At 36.0% G+C, this 19,102-nt stretch overlaps 1 protein-coding gene across 1 annotated transcript in view; it reads left to right on the top strand.

Annotated features, from left to right (window-relative positions):
- Positions 1-19,102, top strand: part of LOC100373947 (NACHT domain- and WD repeat-containing protein 1-like) — a 92,415-nt gene that overhangs the window by 36,274 nt on the left and 37,039 nt on the right. Inside the window, exons 3-6 of the mRNA XM_085499949.1 lie at positions 309-511; positions 1,299-1,611; positions 5,817-6,212; positions 10,798-11,138. Coding sequence (XP_085356075.1) covers positions 309-511; positions 1,299-1,611; positions 5,817-6,212; positions 10,798-11,138 — 1,253 coding nt within the window. The remainder of the gene's footprint in view (positions 1-308; positions 512-1,298; positions 1,612-5,816; positions 6,213-10,797; positions 11,139-19,102) is intronic.

Consider the following 19,102-nt stretch of genomic DNA (forward strand, 5'->3'; position numbering starts at 1 on the left):
TTGTGTGCACTCTGGATTTGTCGTTTTACTTTTCATTGCTCCACCATGTTCCTTTCAATCTGTGTCCAGCAATGAGTTATAACAATCATTCATCTGCTTAACATTCAGCTTGTGTTTATACAATAATATTCTAATCACATATTCTATAGATATTAAATGATCTCCAGTTTGTTAAAAGTCAGAGAAAACGTTATTAGTGTTAGTTGTAGTCAGCAAACAAAGGGTGCCACACTGAATTCATCCATCTTGTGTCGATGAATCAATCACCATAGTAACCATGATTACTCAATCTTGTTTCATCCTGATAGATTCAGAACTTGAGCGTACTGTATTGATGGAGAGAGTGTTTCCAAAGCTACAAATGCACTGTGCGAAAAATGGGTTTGAACTTCAACTTGTAGATCTTCATTGGGGTCATAGGTTAGAAGACATGGATGACCACAGCTTAGTGGGTTGTAGTCTTTTTGAATTGAAAGAATGTCAACAAAAATCCATTGGACCAAAATTTATTGTAAGTATGTCAGTTTTGTTCAATGAAAAAGATGAATTTGTTTTGAATGGCAAGTGTTCTCTTCATTGCCATGTTTACGATGGTGGTTAATTAACATATATTCTTATTTTAATAGAAAAAGCTTTTCACAAACTTTAATAGTTTCATAGATAGTGATAACTCCATGTTTTAAACTCCACCCCTCTCATAATCTGACAAGCCACTATCACCTAATCAAAATTTGGCAGTATTCAGAGGAACATTGCTAGTGATGGTTGCATATCATGTCATTTTTAATTTGAAATGTTCAGACAGTTGTTGAATTCACACAATTCTTTATCTCATGATGTAACTTTATTTTAATTCCAAATCCATAAATCTTTTTCTTAAATAGTTCCATTCACATACTGTGTGGTTGTTACTGCAGTGAAGTTATGTGAAAATTCTTATGTTCGGGAGCTTGTTGGAATGAAAACACCCTTGGAAATGTTCCTGTGAATATTACAATGTTACAAGGGAAACTGATAGGGAAATAGTGATCAGTTTATTTTACTGCCCACTGGCCCACTGTAAATAATATATTTCATTATTTGAAAAGTCCAAACCTTCCATATTAATTGAACCATGCCTTGGAACTGTTCCATTTGATATTACACCAGTAAACGTGTATGTCTGAATAACTGCATGCATTTTGATAACGAAGGTGTTCTGTTGTGTAATACTACTAATCACCTGTATGTAATCACTCCGAAATACCAGGAATACATTACTATATATAATAATTCATTTTTCAATTATTTTTCTACAGAGTTTTCTCAACCAGAAATACAACTGCCAATGTCCATGTCAGATCCCAGCAACAGCATTTAAAAAACTTCAAGAGTCGATAACAGACAGCACTGACAAACAGATATTAGATGAATGGTATCGAATTGATACAAATGCTGTACCACCCGAGTATGTCTTACAACCAATTAGTAGCCAAATTAAGAAATATAAAGATACAAATAAAGATGTTAGGTTACAAGCGGAAAAAGAATGGAACAGCGTGCAAGACAGAATCAAGAAAATACTGACGAGCTGCTGGAGTAGAGAAGAGCAAGAAAGGTATATGGTATCAGGTGAGTCTCCCTCCTTACCCCCTTCGTACCTTGCTTCTCAGTAGTGTTTATTGATTTGTACAGTAAATTTTTATAGCTCTCTAGACAAAACTTGCTGTAATTGGCAATATTTTTTATTGGTTGCAAGTCTCTGGTGATGAAAATTTCATTTTAAGTAATTTCCCATGAGACTTTAGGATTACTTTGGTTACCCATGGCTACCAGTATGGTCTAAAAACAAGATGTGTTGTTGTGGGTGGGGTAGGTAATGGTGAAGATGGATTGGTCAGGTGGAGGTGGTTGTTTGCTTAGGTTCAGCACTTTATAATGTATTCATTCTATTACAATATATCCAATAGAAGCACCTATAACCAACAATTGCATTTATTGTATATCTAAATAGTTACAATTTAAATTATTTTAACCATAGAAACACTTCTGAAATTTATGTAAATGTATGCACAACTAATATACTTTTAAAACAAAACATGTAAACATATTATTACAATATTATTAATTAATATCTTTGCCATAGGATGTTTTTGATTCTACACAATTTCCACCATGATGTTTTTCTACACAAAGGGAAAGTCAAGCCAAACAACACAATGACCCCCCAAGAAAAAGCTCCACAAATGTAGGAGAATGCAATTTACAGTTTTTTTATATCACTTTTCATTCTCTAGATATTCAACATTTCATCAGTATTATGTTGTCAGCCATCTTGATTCTCAATTTCTGACAACAGACTCTATGATGTCATACTTTACCCACAATCCTTTGCTGAAGAATCAAGATGGCGGTCTACATAAATTGATGAAAAATTGAATATCTAGAGAATGAGAAGTGATATAAAAAAACTGTAAATTGCATGTCCTTACATTTGCCGAGCTCTTCCATCGAGGAATATTATGTTGTTAGCCTTGACTTTCACTTTAACAGGTCAGAATATTGACCATGGGCATTTCTTTAACACAATGTAGACATTCTGAAGTACATTGTATGATCTGTTGGCACTGATTTTAATGAAAAAAAGGGGTGAATTTAAAAAAAAAGAGGTAATTCACAACTTTTGAAATGTAAACTTAGTGTGGAGGAAGTACTTAACACTTTTCACAGGTCACATTGAAACATATTTACCCATTCATAGCTCATTAATGGTAGTCTCAATGGATTCACTGATTATTCAGGAAAGTGAAGCAATGTTCACTGACCAGGTTTCATGACTTGACCGTCACATTTTTGCCACATCTTTATTTTTAAGATTAAATCCATTAAAAAAACAGTCTGGGCGTATAACCAGCGATGCACTTAAATTTATTAAATGTCTAAAAATAAGCGGGTGGCCTTACATTGTATACCCAAGGAGGGGATTATGACAAGGGACGGTAGTAGAACAGAAATAGTATTTCAATGTCTAATGTTTAATATCTATCGAAAGGTAATACATCAATGAGTATAATTCTAATGAATTGTATTGTCTCAAGATAGTACATTCACTTGCGAGCAAGGTTTCAATGTTTTCACTATGTTTGAATTGCTGATATCAAAGGTTATAACAGTGTACACACTTTAGCTGGCACAACATGAAAACCATTTGTGATCATTACTTGGCAATGGCTGTGACACTATTTTTATGTAAACAAAACATTTCCTCAGAAAAGGGGATAAACATATATTAGATTTTGAAAATATTTTGATTTTCTTATTTCAAGGAGTCCAAATGAGTTTAGTGGTTAGAAACTCTAGAATGTGTATGGTAGAAAAGCTGTTCAGTTATATTGTTATCTTATTTTTTAACTATTTTCTTGTTTGTTTGCTCTATCAAATCTGCTTTTTAGCTCCGCTGTCGACTTTGTCGAGCGGAGCTTATCATATGAGTGATTGTTCGTCGTCCGTGTCAATGTTTTACTTTTTCGACTTCTTCTTGAAAACTACAAGCCTGAATGCTTTGATACTTGGTGTATATGTACCTTGGGTAGACCTCTCTCAGGTTTGTTTATTTCATGTTGATATCTTCAATTCTCTAATTTTGTTGAATATTTTTGGTAAAAAGTAATATTTTCGACTTCTTGTTAAAAACCGCAAGTGCAATTGCTTTGATATTACATATATAGGTACTACATGTGGACCTCTTTCAGATTTGTTCATTTTGTTATGATATCTTTAATTTTCTAATTTTGGTGAATATTTTTGTCATTTTGGGTAAAAAGTTATATTTTCGACTTCTTGTTAAAAACCGCAAGTCCAATTGCTTTGATACTACATATATAGGTACTACAAGTGGACCTCTCTCAGATTTGTTCATTTCGTGATGATATCTTCAATTCTCTAATTTTGGTGAATATTTTTGTCATTTTTGGTAGAAAGTGATATTTTTGACTTCTTGTTAAAAACTGTAAGTCTGATTGCTTTGATACTATACATATTGTTCATTTTCTAATGATGTCTTCAGTTCTTTAATGAAATGTGCATTGCTAACAGCGGAGCTATCTCAGCCGATAGGCTGCTTGTTTTTATAAATATAGTTTATTTTCTGTGATTTTTTTTGTGTGTAGAATTATAATCTCAATATTTTCTCTGGATATTTATTTCTAAAAATCTTCCCTGCTTTTCATAGTTGCGAGTGATTTTCTCTTATTTGAGTGGTTGACACACTTTGGCTGGCAGGCATTACGTCAGTGAATGACGTCAATCCTTGTCAATAGAATACATGTGTTTAGGCTTAACTGAAAACTGCTACAATGGTCACCTTTATGGTTCTTGCTATGACAATGCCATGATGAAATCATCTTGAGTGCTTTGTCAATTCTGACATCACCATGGTGATGATAAAAGTACCTTGTTCATTACTTACCGATAATCTAAATGAAGCGAAATGTGTTTTTTTTTCATTATGGTTAACAGCTTTCCATGACTATTTAATAAAGTTTCCACATTTTATGCAAAAAATGAATAATTATGTATAATTTATTTAAATGTCTAATGTACCTAATTCTGGATTTAATCTGTCTTTAAAGAAAAATGCTGACATAAAACTAAATATGAATATTTTAGAGATATTTTTTATTTCAACACCTAACTTTTTTGCCCAAATTTTTCTGCACTTTTTTCTTATATCCTTCAATACAAACAACAAATATTTACTAACAGAGCTTATCAAATTTATAAAAACAGCAAATACCATTAGAGAAAACCACCTAATGGGTCATCAATAGTTTTTTTTTTTTACATTATTTCATGTAACTGTATTGTAGTAGATTTTAGATATCTAACTTGTTATGTTTATTTTAACACCTTTATTGCATTTCATAAACCAAAATAGATATGTAATTCATTCTATAAGGTTGTAATAAAGAATTATCTTATCTTATCTTATATGGAAATGAACCCTAATTTTGGAGCTAACGAATCAATTTTCAGTTTTTACTCAAAATTTTTTACTATTTCTGCAGACTATAAATAGGACTATTTTGTGAATTTGTGATGAAAAGAGGGAACTGGTGGTAAAAAGGTTAAATGTCATACATTATAGTTCATATAAAACTTGTGTAGTGACATAATTCTTGTATATGTATATTTATATAAATATGTACAAATTACAGTATGGTCATTATGTCTGACAGTTTGTTATTTATTTACTTATGTAATTAATTCCCTGTCTGTCCATTCATTTGCTGTTTGTTTGTTCAAACTTCATATATATCGGTAAATGGCATTTTAGTGCCAAAAATTCAAGAAAATCAAACATTTCTGTCATTCAAGAACAACCAGATCCCTATCTTGCAAAGGCGAATTTCATTACAACTTGACACATACGTTGGACATTATTGTTTTGCAAATTGGATTCAAAATGGCCTTCTGGTGGCCATATTATTTTAATAATGAATGCCTCTGACATGTCTGTACTGGTCCCATTCAGATTTCACACATTCATCATACAATGTACATTATGTGAAACGTATGCAACTGTTTCTAATTCTATGCAACATGGTTAAATGGCATCAATCGTGAAACTAAAACTTCTGAAAATCAAGCATGTCTGCCATTCTAGAGTCAAACCTTGCATGTACATGGACAAATTTTATTTAAAATTGTTATAAGCATTGAACATGACATACATGTACCTCAGTGCCTGTCATTTTGTTTTTATCAAAATATATAAACACATTTCTGATATTGATTACCCTATATGAACTTACATTGAATATCGACGTTTTGTGTAGTGATGGAGAAAGAGATAAGGAGTGGACCTCTGGAAACTGAAGCATCATCGGACGATATTGTGTGGATACGACGCGTGTTCAAAGACATTGAGTCAAGCGTAGGGGACTCTTCCAACCGATCGTACATTGACACTCTGGGTGAAAACAACGAGATAGATGAAGTCATACAAGATAGGCTCAGTCAGTTACGAAATGAATTAGGTGCGAAGATTAATGAGGGTAATTTTCTCAAGTTTGAGATTTCGTGGAGCAAGAATGGAGTTGATCCAGAGGGCATTTCTGAACATGCTCAGTATATTGATAGCCTGTGTAATCAAAGTGAAGTAATGTTGACGACACTTATTGATAAGGCCATCAGTGATTGGCAAGTACATCAAGATGAAGCTCCAGTCAAAAGTAAGTCTTTTGCTTTTCTTACAAAATATTAAATGACAGATCAACATTAATATTGATAACCAAGACTTGTTTACACCCTAAGCACATCTCTTTTCATTGTCAACATGTATTCCTGATTATTGCACAATTGTATTGTACATTCTTATTTTATCAATTTCAGGTTTTTTTTAAAAAAAATATACATGCTCTGTAAATATTTCCTGATCCTTAACACATAATATAACTTAGTTCATATTTAAGATCGCGTTTTCTTAGATGGTGTAGACTGATTCGTTCAAATGTCCTTCATAGCATTGTAATGTTAAATTTGGTAATGAAAGGTCATGAAACATTACACAAGAGTAAGGTCTAAACAAAAAATTGCATCATGATAAAAACTATAATTGGCAATGAAGAATGCGTCAAATTATTTGTTTCTTTTTGGACGCTTTGTTGATCTGTGCATGTACTAGTGTGTTCACCCGTATCTCAGCCATGCCTGGACCAATCAAACCTTCAGGGTTATTATCTCAGCCATGCCTAGACCAATCAAACCTACAGGGTTATTATCTCAGCCATGCCTGGACCAATCAAACCTACAGGGTTATTATCTCAGCCATGCCTGGACCAATCAAACCTACAGGGTTATTATCTCAGCCATGCCTGGACCAATCAAACCTACAGGGTTATTATCTCAGCCATGCCTAGACCAATCAAACCTACAGGGTTATTATCTCAGCCATGCCTGGACCAATCAAACCTACAGGGTTATTATCTCAGCCATGCCTGGACCAATCAAACCTACAGGGTTATTATCTCAGCCATGCCTGGACCAATGAAACCTACAGGGTTATTATCTCAGCCATGCCTGGACCAATCAAACCTACAGGGTTATTATCTCAGCCATGCCTAGACCAATCAAACCTACAGGGTTATTATCTCAGCCATGCCTGGACCAATCAAACCTACAGGGTTATTATCTCAGCCATGCCTGGACCAATCAAACCTACAGGGTTATTATCTCAGCCATGCCTAGACCAATCAAACCTACAGGGTTATTATCTCAGCCATGCCTGGACCAATCAAACCTACAGGGTTATTATCTCGGCCATACCTGGACCAATCAAACCTACAGGGTTATTATCTCAGCCATGTCTGGACTAATCAAACCTACAGGGTTATTATTTCAGCCATGTCTGGACCAATCAAATCTACAGGGTTATTATCTCAGCCATGCCTAGACCAATCAAACCTACAGGGTTATTATCTCAGCCATGTCTGGACCAATCAAACCTACAGGGTTATTATTTCAGCCATGTCTGGACCAATCAAATCTACAGGGTTATTATCTCAGCCATGCCTAGACCAATCAAACCTACAGGGTTATTATCTCAGCCATGCCTAGACCAATCAAACCTACAGGGTTATTATCTCAGCCATGTCTGGACCAATCAAACCTACAGGGTTATTATCTCAGCCATGTCTGGACCAAGCAAACCTACAGGGTTATTATTTCACCCATGCCTAGACCAATCAAACCTACAGGGTTATTATTTCAGCCATGCCTAGACCAATCAAACCTACAGGGTTATTATCTCAGCCATGCCTAGACCAATCAAACCTACAGGGTTATTATCTCAGCCATGCCTAGACCAATCAAACCTACAGGGTTATTATCTCAGCCATGCCTAGACCAATCAAACATACAGGGTTATTATCTCAGCCATGCCTAGACCAATCAAACCTACAGGGTTATTATCTCAGCCATGTCTGGACCAATCAAACCTACAGAGTTATTATCTCAGCCATGCCTGGACCAATCAAACCTACAGGGTTATTATCTCAGCCATGCCTAGACCAATCAAACCTACAGGGTTATTATTTCAGCCATGCCTAGACCAATCAAATCTACAGGGTTATTATCTCAGCCATGCCTAGACCAATCAAACCTACAGGGTTATTATCTCAGCCATGCCTAGACCAATCAAACCTACAGGGTTATTATCTCAGCCATGCCTAGACCAATCAAACCTACAGGGTTATTATCTCAGCCATGTCTGGACCAATCAAACCTACAGGGTTATTATTTCAGCCATGTCTGGACCAATCAAATCTACAGGGTTATTATCTCAGCCATGCCTAGACCAATCAAACCTACAGGGTTATTATCTCAGCCATGTCTGGACCAATCAAACCTACAGGGTTATTATTTCAGCCATGTCTGGACCAATCAAATCTACAGGGTTATTATCTCAGCCATGCCTAGACCAATCAAACCTACAGGGTTATTATCTCAGCCATGCCTAGACCAATCAAACCTACAGGGTTATTATCTCAGCCATGTCTGGACCAATCAAACCTACAGGGTTATTATCTCAGCCATGTCTGGACCAATCAAACCTACAGGGTTATTATCTCAGCCATGCCTAGACCAATCAAACATACAGGGTTATTATCTCAGCCATGCTTAGACCAATCAAACCTACAGGGTTATTATTTCAGCCATGCCTAGACCAATCAAACCTACAGGGTTATTATCTCAGCCATGCCTAGACCAATCAAACCTACAGGATTATTATCTCAGCCATGCCTAGACCAATCAAACCTACAGGGTTATTATCTCAGCCATGCCTAGACCAATCAAACCTACAGGGTTATTATCTCAGCCATGCCTAACCCAATCAAACCTACAGGGTTATTATCTCAGCCATGTCTGGACCAATCAAACCTACAGGGTTATTATCTCAGCCATGTCTGGACCAATCAAACCTACAGGGTTATTATCTCAGCCATGCCTAGACCAATCAAACCTACAGGGTTATTATCTCAGCCATGCCTAGACCAATCAAACCTACAGGGTTATTATCTCAGCCATGCCTAGACCAATCAAACCTACAGGGTTATTATCTTAGCCATGCCTAGACCAATCAAACCTACAGGGTTATTATCTCAGCCATGCCTAGACCAATCAAACCTACAGGGTTATTATCTCAGCCATGCCTAGACCAATCAAATCTACAGGGTTATTATCTTAGCCATGCCTAGACCAATCAAACCTACAGGGTTATTATCTCAGCCATGCCTGGACCAATCAAACCTACAGGGTTGTTATCTCAGCCATGCCTGGACCAATCAAACCTACAGGGTTATTATCTCAGCCATGCCTAGACCAATCAAACCTACAGGGTTATTATCTTAGCCATGTCTGGACCAATCAAACCTACAGGGTTATTATCTTAGCCATTTCTGTACCAATCAAACTTACAGGGTTATTATTTGAGTACATTAAACATATTGGAACATAGAATGAAAGAGAAAGTTAATTGTGTTGTCTGTTCAAGACACAACACTTATACATTACGATTTCCACACAGGATGCCTAGGGATTAGGTGTGTCATTTGATTTGCAACCATCACATGTTTACCATCAAGCAAGTCTTTGGAAAGACTTACTAATCAGTCTGTGCTGGTTCATTTGCTCTAAAAGTAATGATGCAGTGCCACTTGACTTGACAAAAGATCACCCGTAACCCGGGGGAGTGTAATGAAATTTCTCTTCCCTGTTTACAACCATGAAAAAATTCCAATTTTAGTCACCTGAATATAAATCGCCTAAAATATAGTGCCTTCAAGTCACCAAACTGATTTAGTTTTTCCTACTCACAAATAAATTTATTAATCCATGTCCAGAGTTATATTTCAGCTCACTCCAGACTGCATCTGTTCATTCTTTGCATGTGCCTAGTAAGACATGTAAGACGTGTAGACTTTGTCGAGCGGAGCTTATCATATGAGTGATTGTCCGGCGTCCGGCGTCCATGTCAACTTTTTACTTTTTTGCCTTCTTCTTCAAAACAACAAGCCTGAATGCTTTGATACTTGGTGTATAATTACCTTGGATAGACCTCTCTCAGATTTGTTCATTTCATGCTGATATCTTTAATTCTCTCATTTTGGTTAATATTTCTGGTTAACAGGGATTTTTTCGACTTCTTGTTAAAAACCACAAGTCCAATTGCTTTGATATTACATATATACAACTGTAGGTACTACATGTGGACCTCTCTCAGATTTGTTCATTTCGTGATGATATCTTCAATTATCTAATTTTTATGATTATTTTTGTCATTTTTGGTGAAAAGTGATATTTTTGAATTCTTGTTGAAAACAGCAAGTCTACATATTGTTCATTTCCTAATGATATCTTCTGTTCTTTAATTGAAGTGTGCATTGCTAACAGCGGAGCTATCTTTTTTAAATTTTGTACATAAATTCACTACTATACTACACATGTACATTATACAGCTTCCCTGGCCAATGTTATACATTATACAGCTTTCCTTGTCAATATCACACATTACTCATTTTGTTTATGCTTTGGTACAATGATTTACTTTTAGTATTCCCTTGGCTCAGAAACCTTTCTGGAGAAATCTCTACCTTGGTTGGTTACCCATGTATTGATAGTGATGCCGGGCAATGTTGGATCAAGAGTTATTGCTTTTATAATTGACATAAATGTGTTTTCAATTAATTTAATCAACCTTCCACTGTGCTATGTATAGATGTATTAACACTACATTCATTTCCACTATCAAATACTCAGAAATCCATGACAGACTTTACAGTGAGCTGCAACAGCATACCAAATACTGCCAACAACTTTGTAATACATTCCAAGGACGCCAAGATCTTCTCTCCAAAGTCGAAAAGTACCTTGCTAGTGATTCTCAGTTTCCTCTGATCATACATGGACTCACTGGATGTGGAAAGACTGCGCTTGTTGCCAAGGCTGCTGGTCGTTGCTACCAGGTTGTTAAGGACTGTGCATGCATTGTGCGCTTTGTAGGAGCTACGGTTGAGACGTATTCTTTAGGGCAGTTGTTGCGGAGTGTTTGTGAACAAGTTGCTTATCTCTATGGAAACCACATCTCAGTGGGTTCTAAGGTAATATTTATGTCTGTAATGCTTGGTAGTATACTTTGTATATTGTACAATTTTACAAATTAGTTGATGCACTGTGTTTTACGTCAATATATGATGCACTGTGTTTTACGTCAATATATGATGCACTGTGTTTTACGTCAATATATGATGCACTGTGTTTTACGTCTATATATGATGCAATGTGTACCTACGTCAATATATGATGCAATGTGTACCTACGTCAATATATGATGCAATATGTACCTACGTCAATATATGATGCAATGTGTACCTACGTCAATATATGATGCACTGTGTTTTACGTCAATATATGATGCACTGTGTTTTACGTCAATATATGATGCAATGTGTACCTACGTCAATATATGATGCAATGTGTACCTATGTCAATATATGATGCAATGTGTACCTACGTCAATATATGATGCAATGTGTACCTATGTCAATATATGATGCAATGTGTACCTACGTCAATATATGATGCAATGTGTACCTGCGTCAATATATGATGCAATGTGTACCTACGTCAATATAGGATGCAATGTGTACCTACGTCAATATATGATGCAATGTGTACCTACGTCAATATATGATGCAATGTGTACCTACGTCAATATGTGGTGCAATGTGTACCTACGTCAATATGTGGTGCAATGTGTACTTACGTCAATATGTGGTGCAATGTGTACCTACGTCAATATGTGGTGCAATGTGTACCTACGTCCATATATTATGCAATGTGTACCTATGTCAATATATGATGCAATGTGTATCTACGTCGATATATGATGTAATGTGTACCTACATCTATATGTGGTGCAATGTGTACCTACGTCAATATGTGGTGCAATGTGTACCTACGTCAATATATTATGCAATGTGTACCTACGTCAATATATTATGCAATGTGTACCTACGTCAATATATTATGCAATGTGTACCTACGTCAATATATTATGCAATGTGTACCTACGTCAATATATGATGCAATGTGTACCTACGTCAATATATGATGCAATGTGTACCTACGTCAATATGTGATGCAATGTGTACCTACGTCAGTATGTGGTGCAATGTGTACCTACGTCAATATATGATGCAATGTGTACCTATGTCTATATATGATGCAATGTGTACCTACGTCAGTATGTGGTGCAATGTGCATGTACCTACGTCAATATATGATGCAATGTGTACCTACGTCAATATATGATGCAATGTGTACCTATGTCAATATATGATGCAATGTGTACCTACGTCAATATATGGTGCAATGTGTACCTACGTCAATATATTATGCAATGTGTACCTACGTCAATATATGATGCAATGTGTACCTACGTCAATATGTGGTGCAATGTGTACCTACGTCAATATGTGGTGCAATGTGTACCTACGTCAATATATTATGCAATGTGTACCTATGTCAATATATTATGCAATGTGTACCTACGTCAATATATGATGCAATGTGTACCTACGTCAATATATGATGCAATGTGTACCTACGTCAATATGTGGTGCAATGTGTACCTACGTCAATATGTGGTGCAATGTGTACCTACGTCAATATGTGGTGCAATGTGTACCTACGTCCATATATTATGCAATGTGTACCTATGTCAATATATGATGCAATGTGTATCTACGTCGATATATGATGTAATGTGTACCTACGTCAATATGCGGTGCAATGTGTACTTACGTCAATATATTATGCAATGTGTACCTACGTCAATATATTATGCAATGTGTACCTACGTCAATATATTATGCAATGTGTACCTACGTCAATATATTATGCAATGTGTACCTACGTCAATATATGATGCAATGTGTACCTATGTCAATATATGATGCAATGTGTACCTACGTCAATATATGATGCAATGTGTACCTACGTCAGTATGTGGTGCAATGTGTACCTACGTCAATATATGATGCAATGTGTACCTACGTCTATATATGATGCAATGTGTACCTACGTCAGTATGTCGTGCAATGTGCATGTACCTACGTCAATATATGATGCAATGTGTACCTACGTCAATATATGATGCAATGTGTACCTATGTCAATATATGATGCAATGTGTACCTACGTCAATATATGGTGCAATGTGTACCTACGTCAATATATTATGCAATGTGTACCTACGTCAATATATGATGCAATGTGTACCTACGTCAATATGTGGTGCAATGTGTACCTACGTCAATATGTGGTGCAATGTGTACCTACGTCAATATATTATGCAATGTGTACCTACGTCAATATATTATGCAATGTGTACCTACGTCAATATATGATGCAATGTGTACCTATGTCAATATATGATGCAATGTGTACCTACGTCAATATATGATGCAATGTGTACCTACGTCAGTATGTGGTGCAATGTGTACCTACGTCAATATATGATGCAATGTGTACCTATGTCTATATATGATGCAATGTGTACCTACGTCAGTATGTGGTGCAATGTGCATGTACCTACGTCAATATATGATGCAATGTGTACCTACGTCAATATATGATGCAATGTGTACCTATGTCAATATATGATGCAATGTGTACCTACGTCAATATATGGTGCAATGTGTACCTACGTCAATATATTATGCAATGTGTACCTACGTCAATATATGATGCAATGTGTACCTACGTCAATATGTGGTGCAATGTGTACCTACGTCAATATGTGGTGCAATGTGTACCTACGTCAATATATTATGCAATGTGTACCTATGTCAATATATTATGCAATGTGTACCTACGTCAATATATGATGCAATGTGTACCTACGTCAATATATGATGCAATGTGTACCTACGTCAATATGTGGTGCAATGTGTACCTACGTCAATATGTGGTGCAATGTGTACCTACGTCAATATGTGGTGCAATGTGTACCTACGTCCATATATTATGCAATGTGTACCTATGTCAATATATGATGCAATGTGTATCTACGTCGATATATGATGTAATGTGTACCTACATCAATATGTGGTGCAATGTGTACCTACGTCAATATGCGGTGCAATGTGTACTTACGTCAATATATTATGCAATGTGTACCTACGTCAATATATTATGCAATGTGTACCTACGTCAATATATTATGCAATGTGTACCTACGTCAATATATTATGCAATGTGTACCTACGTCAATATATTATGCAATGTGTACCTACGTCAATATATGATGCAATGTGTACCTATGTCAATATATGATGCAATGTGTACCTACGTCAATATATGATGCAATGTGTACCTACGTCAGTATGTGGTGCAATGTGTACCTACGTCAATATATGATGCAATGTGTACCTACGTCTATATATGATGCAATGTGTACCTACGTCAGTATGTCGTGCAATGTGCATGTACCTACGTCAATATATGATGCAATGTGTACCTACGTCAATATATGATGCAATGTGTACCTATGTCAATATATGATGCAATGTGTACCTACGTCAATATATGGTGTAATGTGTACCTATGTCAATATATTATGCAATGTGTACCTATGTCAATATATGATGCAATGTGTACCTACGTCAATATATGGTGCAATGTGTACCTACGTCAATATGTGGTGCAATGTGTACCTACGTCCATATATTATGCAATGTGTACCTATGTCAATATGTGGTGCAATGTGTACCTATGTCCATATATTATGCAATGTGTACCTTTGTCAATATATTATGCAATGTGTACATATGTCAATATATGATGCAATGTGTACCTACGTCAATATATGATGCAATGTGTACCTACGTCAATATATGATGCAATGTGTACCTACGTCAATATATGATGCAATGTGTACCTACGTCAATATATGATGCAATGTGTACCTACGTCAGTATGTGGTGCAATGTGTACCTTCGTCAGTATGTGGTGCAATGTGCATGTACCTACGTCAATATATGATGCAATGTGTACCTACGTCAATATATGATGCAATGTGTACCTACGTCAATATATGATGCAATGTGTACCTACGTCAATATATGATGCAATGTGTACCTTCGTCAATATATGATGCAATGTGTACCTACGTCAATATATGGTGCAATGTGCACCTACGTCAATATATTATGCAATGTGTACCTACGTCAATATATGATGCAATGTGTACCTATGTCAATATATGATGCAATGTGTACCTACGTCGATATATGATGTAATGTGTACCTACGTCGATATGTGGTGCAATGTGTACTTACGTCAATATATTATGCAATGTGTACCTACGTCAATATATGATGCAATGTGTACTTACGTCAATATATGGTGCAATGTGTACCTACGTCAATATGTGGTGCAATGTGTACCTACGTCAATATATGATGCAATGTGTACCTACGTCTATATATGATGCAATGTGTACCTACGTCAATATATTATGCAATGTGTACCTACGTCAATATATTATGCAATGTGTACCTACGTCAATATATGATGCAATGTGTACCTACGTCAATATATGATGCAATGTGTACCTACGTCAATATGTGGTGCAATGTGTACCTAAGTCAATATGTGGTGCAATGTGTACCTAAGTCAATATGTGGTGCAATGTGTACCTACGTCAATATGTGGTGCAATGTGTACCTACGTCCATATATTATGCAATGTGTACCTATGTCAATATATGATGCAATGTGTATCTACGTCGATATATGATGTAATGTGTACCTACATCTATATGTGGTGCAATGTGTACCTACGTCAATATGTGGTGCAATGTGTACCTACGTCAATATATTATGCAATGTGTACCTACGTCAATATATTATGCAATGTGTACCTACGTCAATATATTATGCAATGTGTACCTACGTCAATATATTATGCAATGTGTACCTACGTCAATATATGATGCAATGTGTACCTACGTCAATATATGATGCAATGTGTACCTACGTCAATATATGATGCAATGTGTACCTACGTCAGTATGTGGTGCAATGTGTACCTACGTCAATATATGATGCAATGTGTACCTATGTCTATATATGATGCAATGTGTACCTACGTCAGTATGTGGTGCAATGTGCATGTACCTACGTCAATATATGATGCAATGTGTACCTACGTCAATATATGATGCAATGTGTACCTATGTCAATATATGATGCAATGTGTACCTACGTCAATATATGGTGCAATGTGTACCTACGTCAATATATTATGCAATGTGTACCTACGTCAATATATGATGCAATGTGTACCTACGTCAATATGTGGTGCAATGTGTACCTACGTCAATATGTGGTGCAATGTGTACCTACGTCCATATATTATGCAATGTGTACCTATGTCAATATATGATGCAATGTGTATCTACGTCGATATATGATGTAATGTGTACCTACATCAATATGTGGTGCAATGTGTACCTACGTCAATATGTGGTACAATGTGTACTTACGTCAATATATTATGCAATGTGTACCTACGTCAATATATTATGCAATGTGTACCTACGTCAATATATTATGCAATGTGTACCTACGTCAATATATGATGCAATGTGTACCTACGTCAATATATGATGCAATGTGTACCTACGTCAATATATGATGCAATGTGTACCTACGTCAATATGTGGTGCAATGTGTACCTACGTCAATATGTGGTGCAATGTGTACCTACGTCAATATGTGGTGCAATGTGTACCTACGTCAATATGTGGTGCAATGTGTACCTACGTCCATATATTATGCAATGTGTACCTATGTCAATATATGATGCAATGTGTATCTACGTCGATATACGATGTAATGTGTACCTACATCAATATGTGGTGCAATGTGTACCTACGTCAATATGCGGTGCAATGTGTACTTACGTCAATATATTATGCAATGTGTACCTACGTCAATATATTATGCAATGTGTACCTACGTCAATATATTATGCAATGTGTACCTACGTCAATATATTATGCAATGTGTACCTACGTCAATATATGATGCAATGTGTACCTATGTCAATATATGATGCAATGTGTACCTACGTCAATATATGGTGCAATGTGTACCTACGTCAATATATGATGCAATGTGTACCTACGTCTATATATGATGCAATGTGTACCTACGTCAGTATGTGGTGCAATGTGCATGTACCTACGTCAATATATGATGCAATGTGTACCTACGTCAATATATGATGCAATGTGTACCTATGTCAATATATGATGCAATGTGTACCTACGTCAATATATGGTGCAATGTGTACCTACGTCAATATATGATGCAATGTGTACCTACGTCAATATATGATGTAATGTGTACCTACGTCAATATATGGTGCAATGTGTACCTGCGTCAATATGTGGTGCAATGTGTACCTACGTCCATATATTATGCAATGTGTACCTATGTCAATATGTGGTGCAATGTGTACCTATGTCCATATATTATGCAATGTGTACCTTTGTCAATATATTATGCAATGTGTACCTATGTCAATATATGGTGCAATGTGTACCTACGTCAATATATGATGCAATGTGTACCTACGTCAATATATGATGCAATGTGTACCTACGTCAATATATGATGCAATGTGTACCTACGTCAATATATGATGCAATGTGTACCTACGTCAATATATGATGCAATGTGTACCTACGTCAATATATGATGCAATGTGTACCTACGTCAATATATGATGCAATGTGTACCTATGTCCATATATGATGCAATGTGTACCTACGTCAATATATGATGCAATGTGTACCTACGTCAGTATGTGGTGCAATGTGTACCTACGTCAGTATGTGGTGCAATGTGCATGTACCTACGTCAATATATGATGCAATGTGTACCTACGTCAATATATGATGCAATGTGTACCTACGTCAATATATGATGCAATGTGTACCTTCGTCAATATATGATGCAATGTGTACCTTCGTCAATATATGATGCAATGTGTACCTACGTCAATATATGGTGCAATGTGCACCTACGTCAATATATTATGCAATGTGTACCTACGTCAATATATGATGCAATGTGTACCTATGTCAATATATGATGCAATGTGTACCTACGTCGATATATGATGTAATGTGTACCTACGTCGATATGTGGTGCAATGTGTACTTACGTCAATATATTATGCAATGTGTACCTACGTCAATATATGATGCAATGTGTACTTACGTCAATATATGATGCAATGTGTACTTACGTCAATATATGGTGCAATGTGTACCTACGTCCATATATTATGCAATGTGTACCTATGTCAATATGTGGTGCAATGTGTACCTATGTCCATATATTATGCAATGTGTACCTTTGTCAATATATTATGCAATGTGTACCTATGTCAATATATGGTGCAATGTGTACCTACGTCAATATGTGATGCAATGTGTACCTACGTCAATATATGGTGCAATGTGTACCTACGTCAATATGTCGTGCAATGTGTACTTACGTCAATATATTATGCAATGTGTACCTACGTCACTATATGATGCAATGTGTACTTACGTCAATATATGATGCTCTGTGTTTTACGTCAATATATGATGCAATGTGTACCTACGTCAATATATGATGCAATGTGTACCTATGTCAATATGTGGTGCAATGTATACCTATGTCAATATGTGGTGCAATGTGTACCTATGTCAATATATTATGCAATGTGTACTTACGTCAATATATGGTGCAATGTGTACCTATGTCAATATATTATGCAATGTGTACCTACGTCAATATATTATGCAATGTGTACCTACGTCAATATATGGTGCAATGTGTACCTACGTCAATATATGGTGCAATGTGTACCTACGTCAATATATGGTGCAATGTGTACCTACGTCAATATATGATGCAATGTGTACCTACGTCAATATATGATGCAATGTGTACCTATGTCAATATATGATGCAATGTGTACCTACGTCAGTATGTGGTGCA

This window comes from Saccoglossus kowalevskii, chromosome 6 (assembly GCF_978046115.1).
Source record: "Saccoglossus kowalevskii chromosome 6, keSacKowa6.1, whole genome shotgun sequence".
Taxonomy (NCBI): Eukaryota; Metazoa; Hemichordata; class Enteropneusta; family Harrimaniidae; genus Saccoglossus; species Saccoglossus kowalevskii.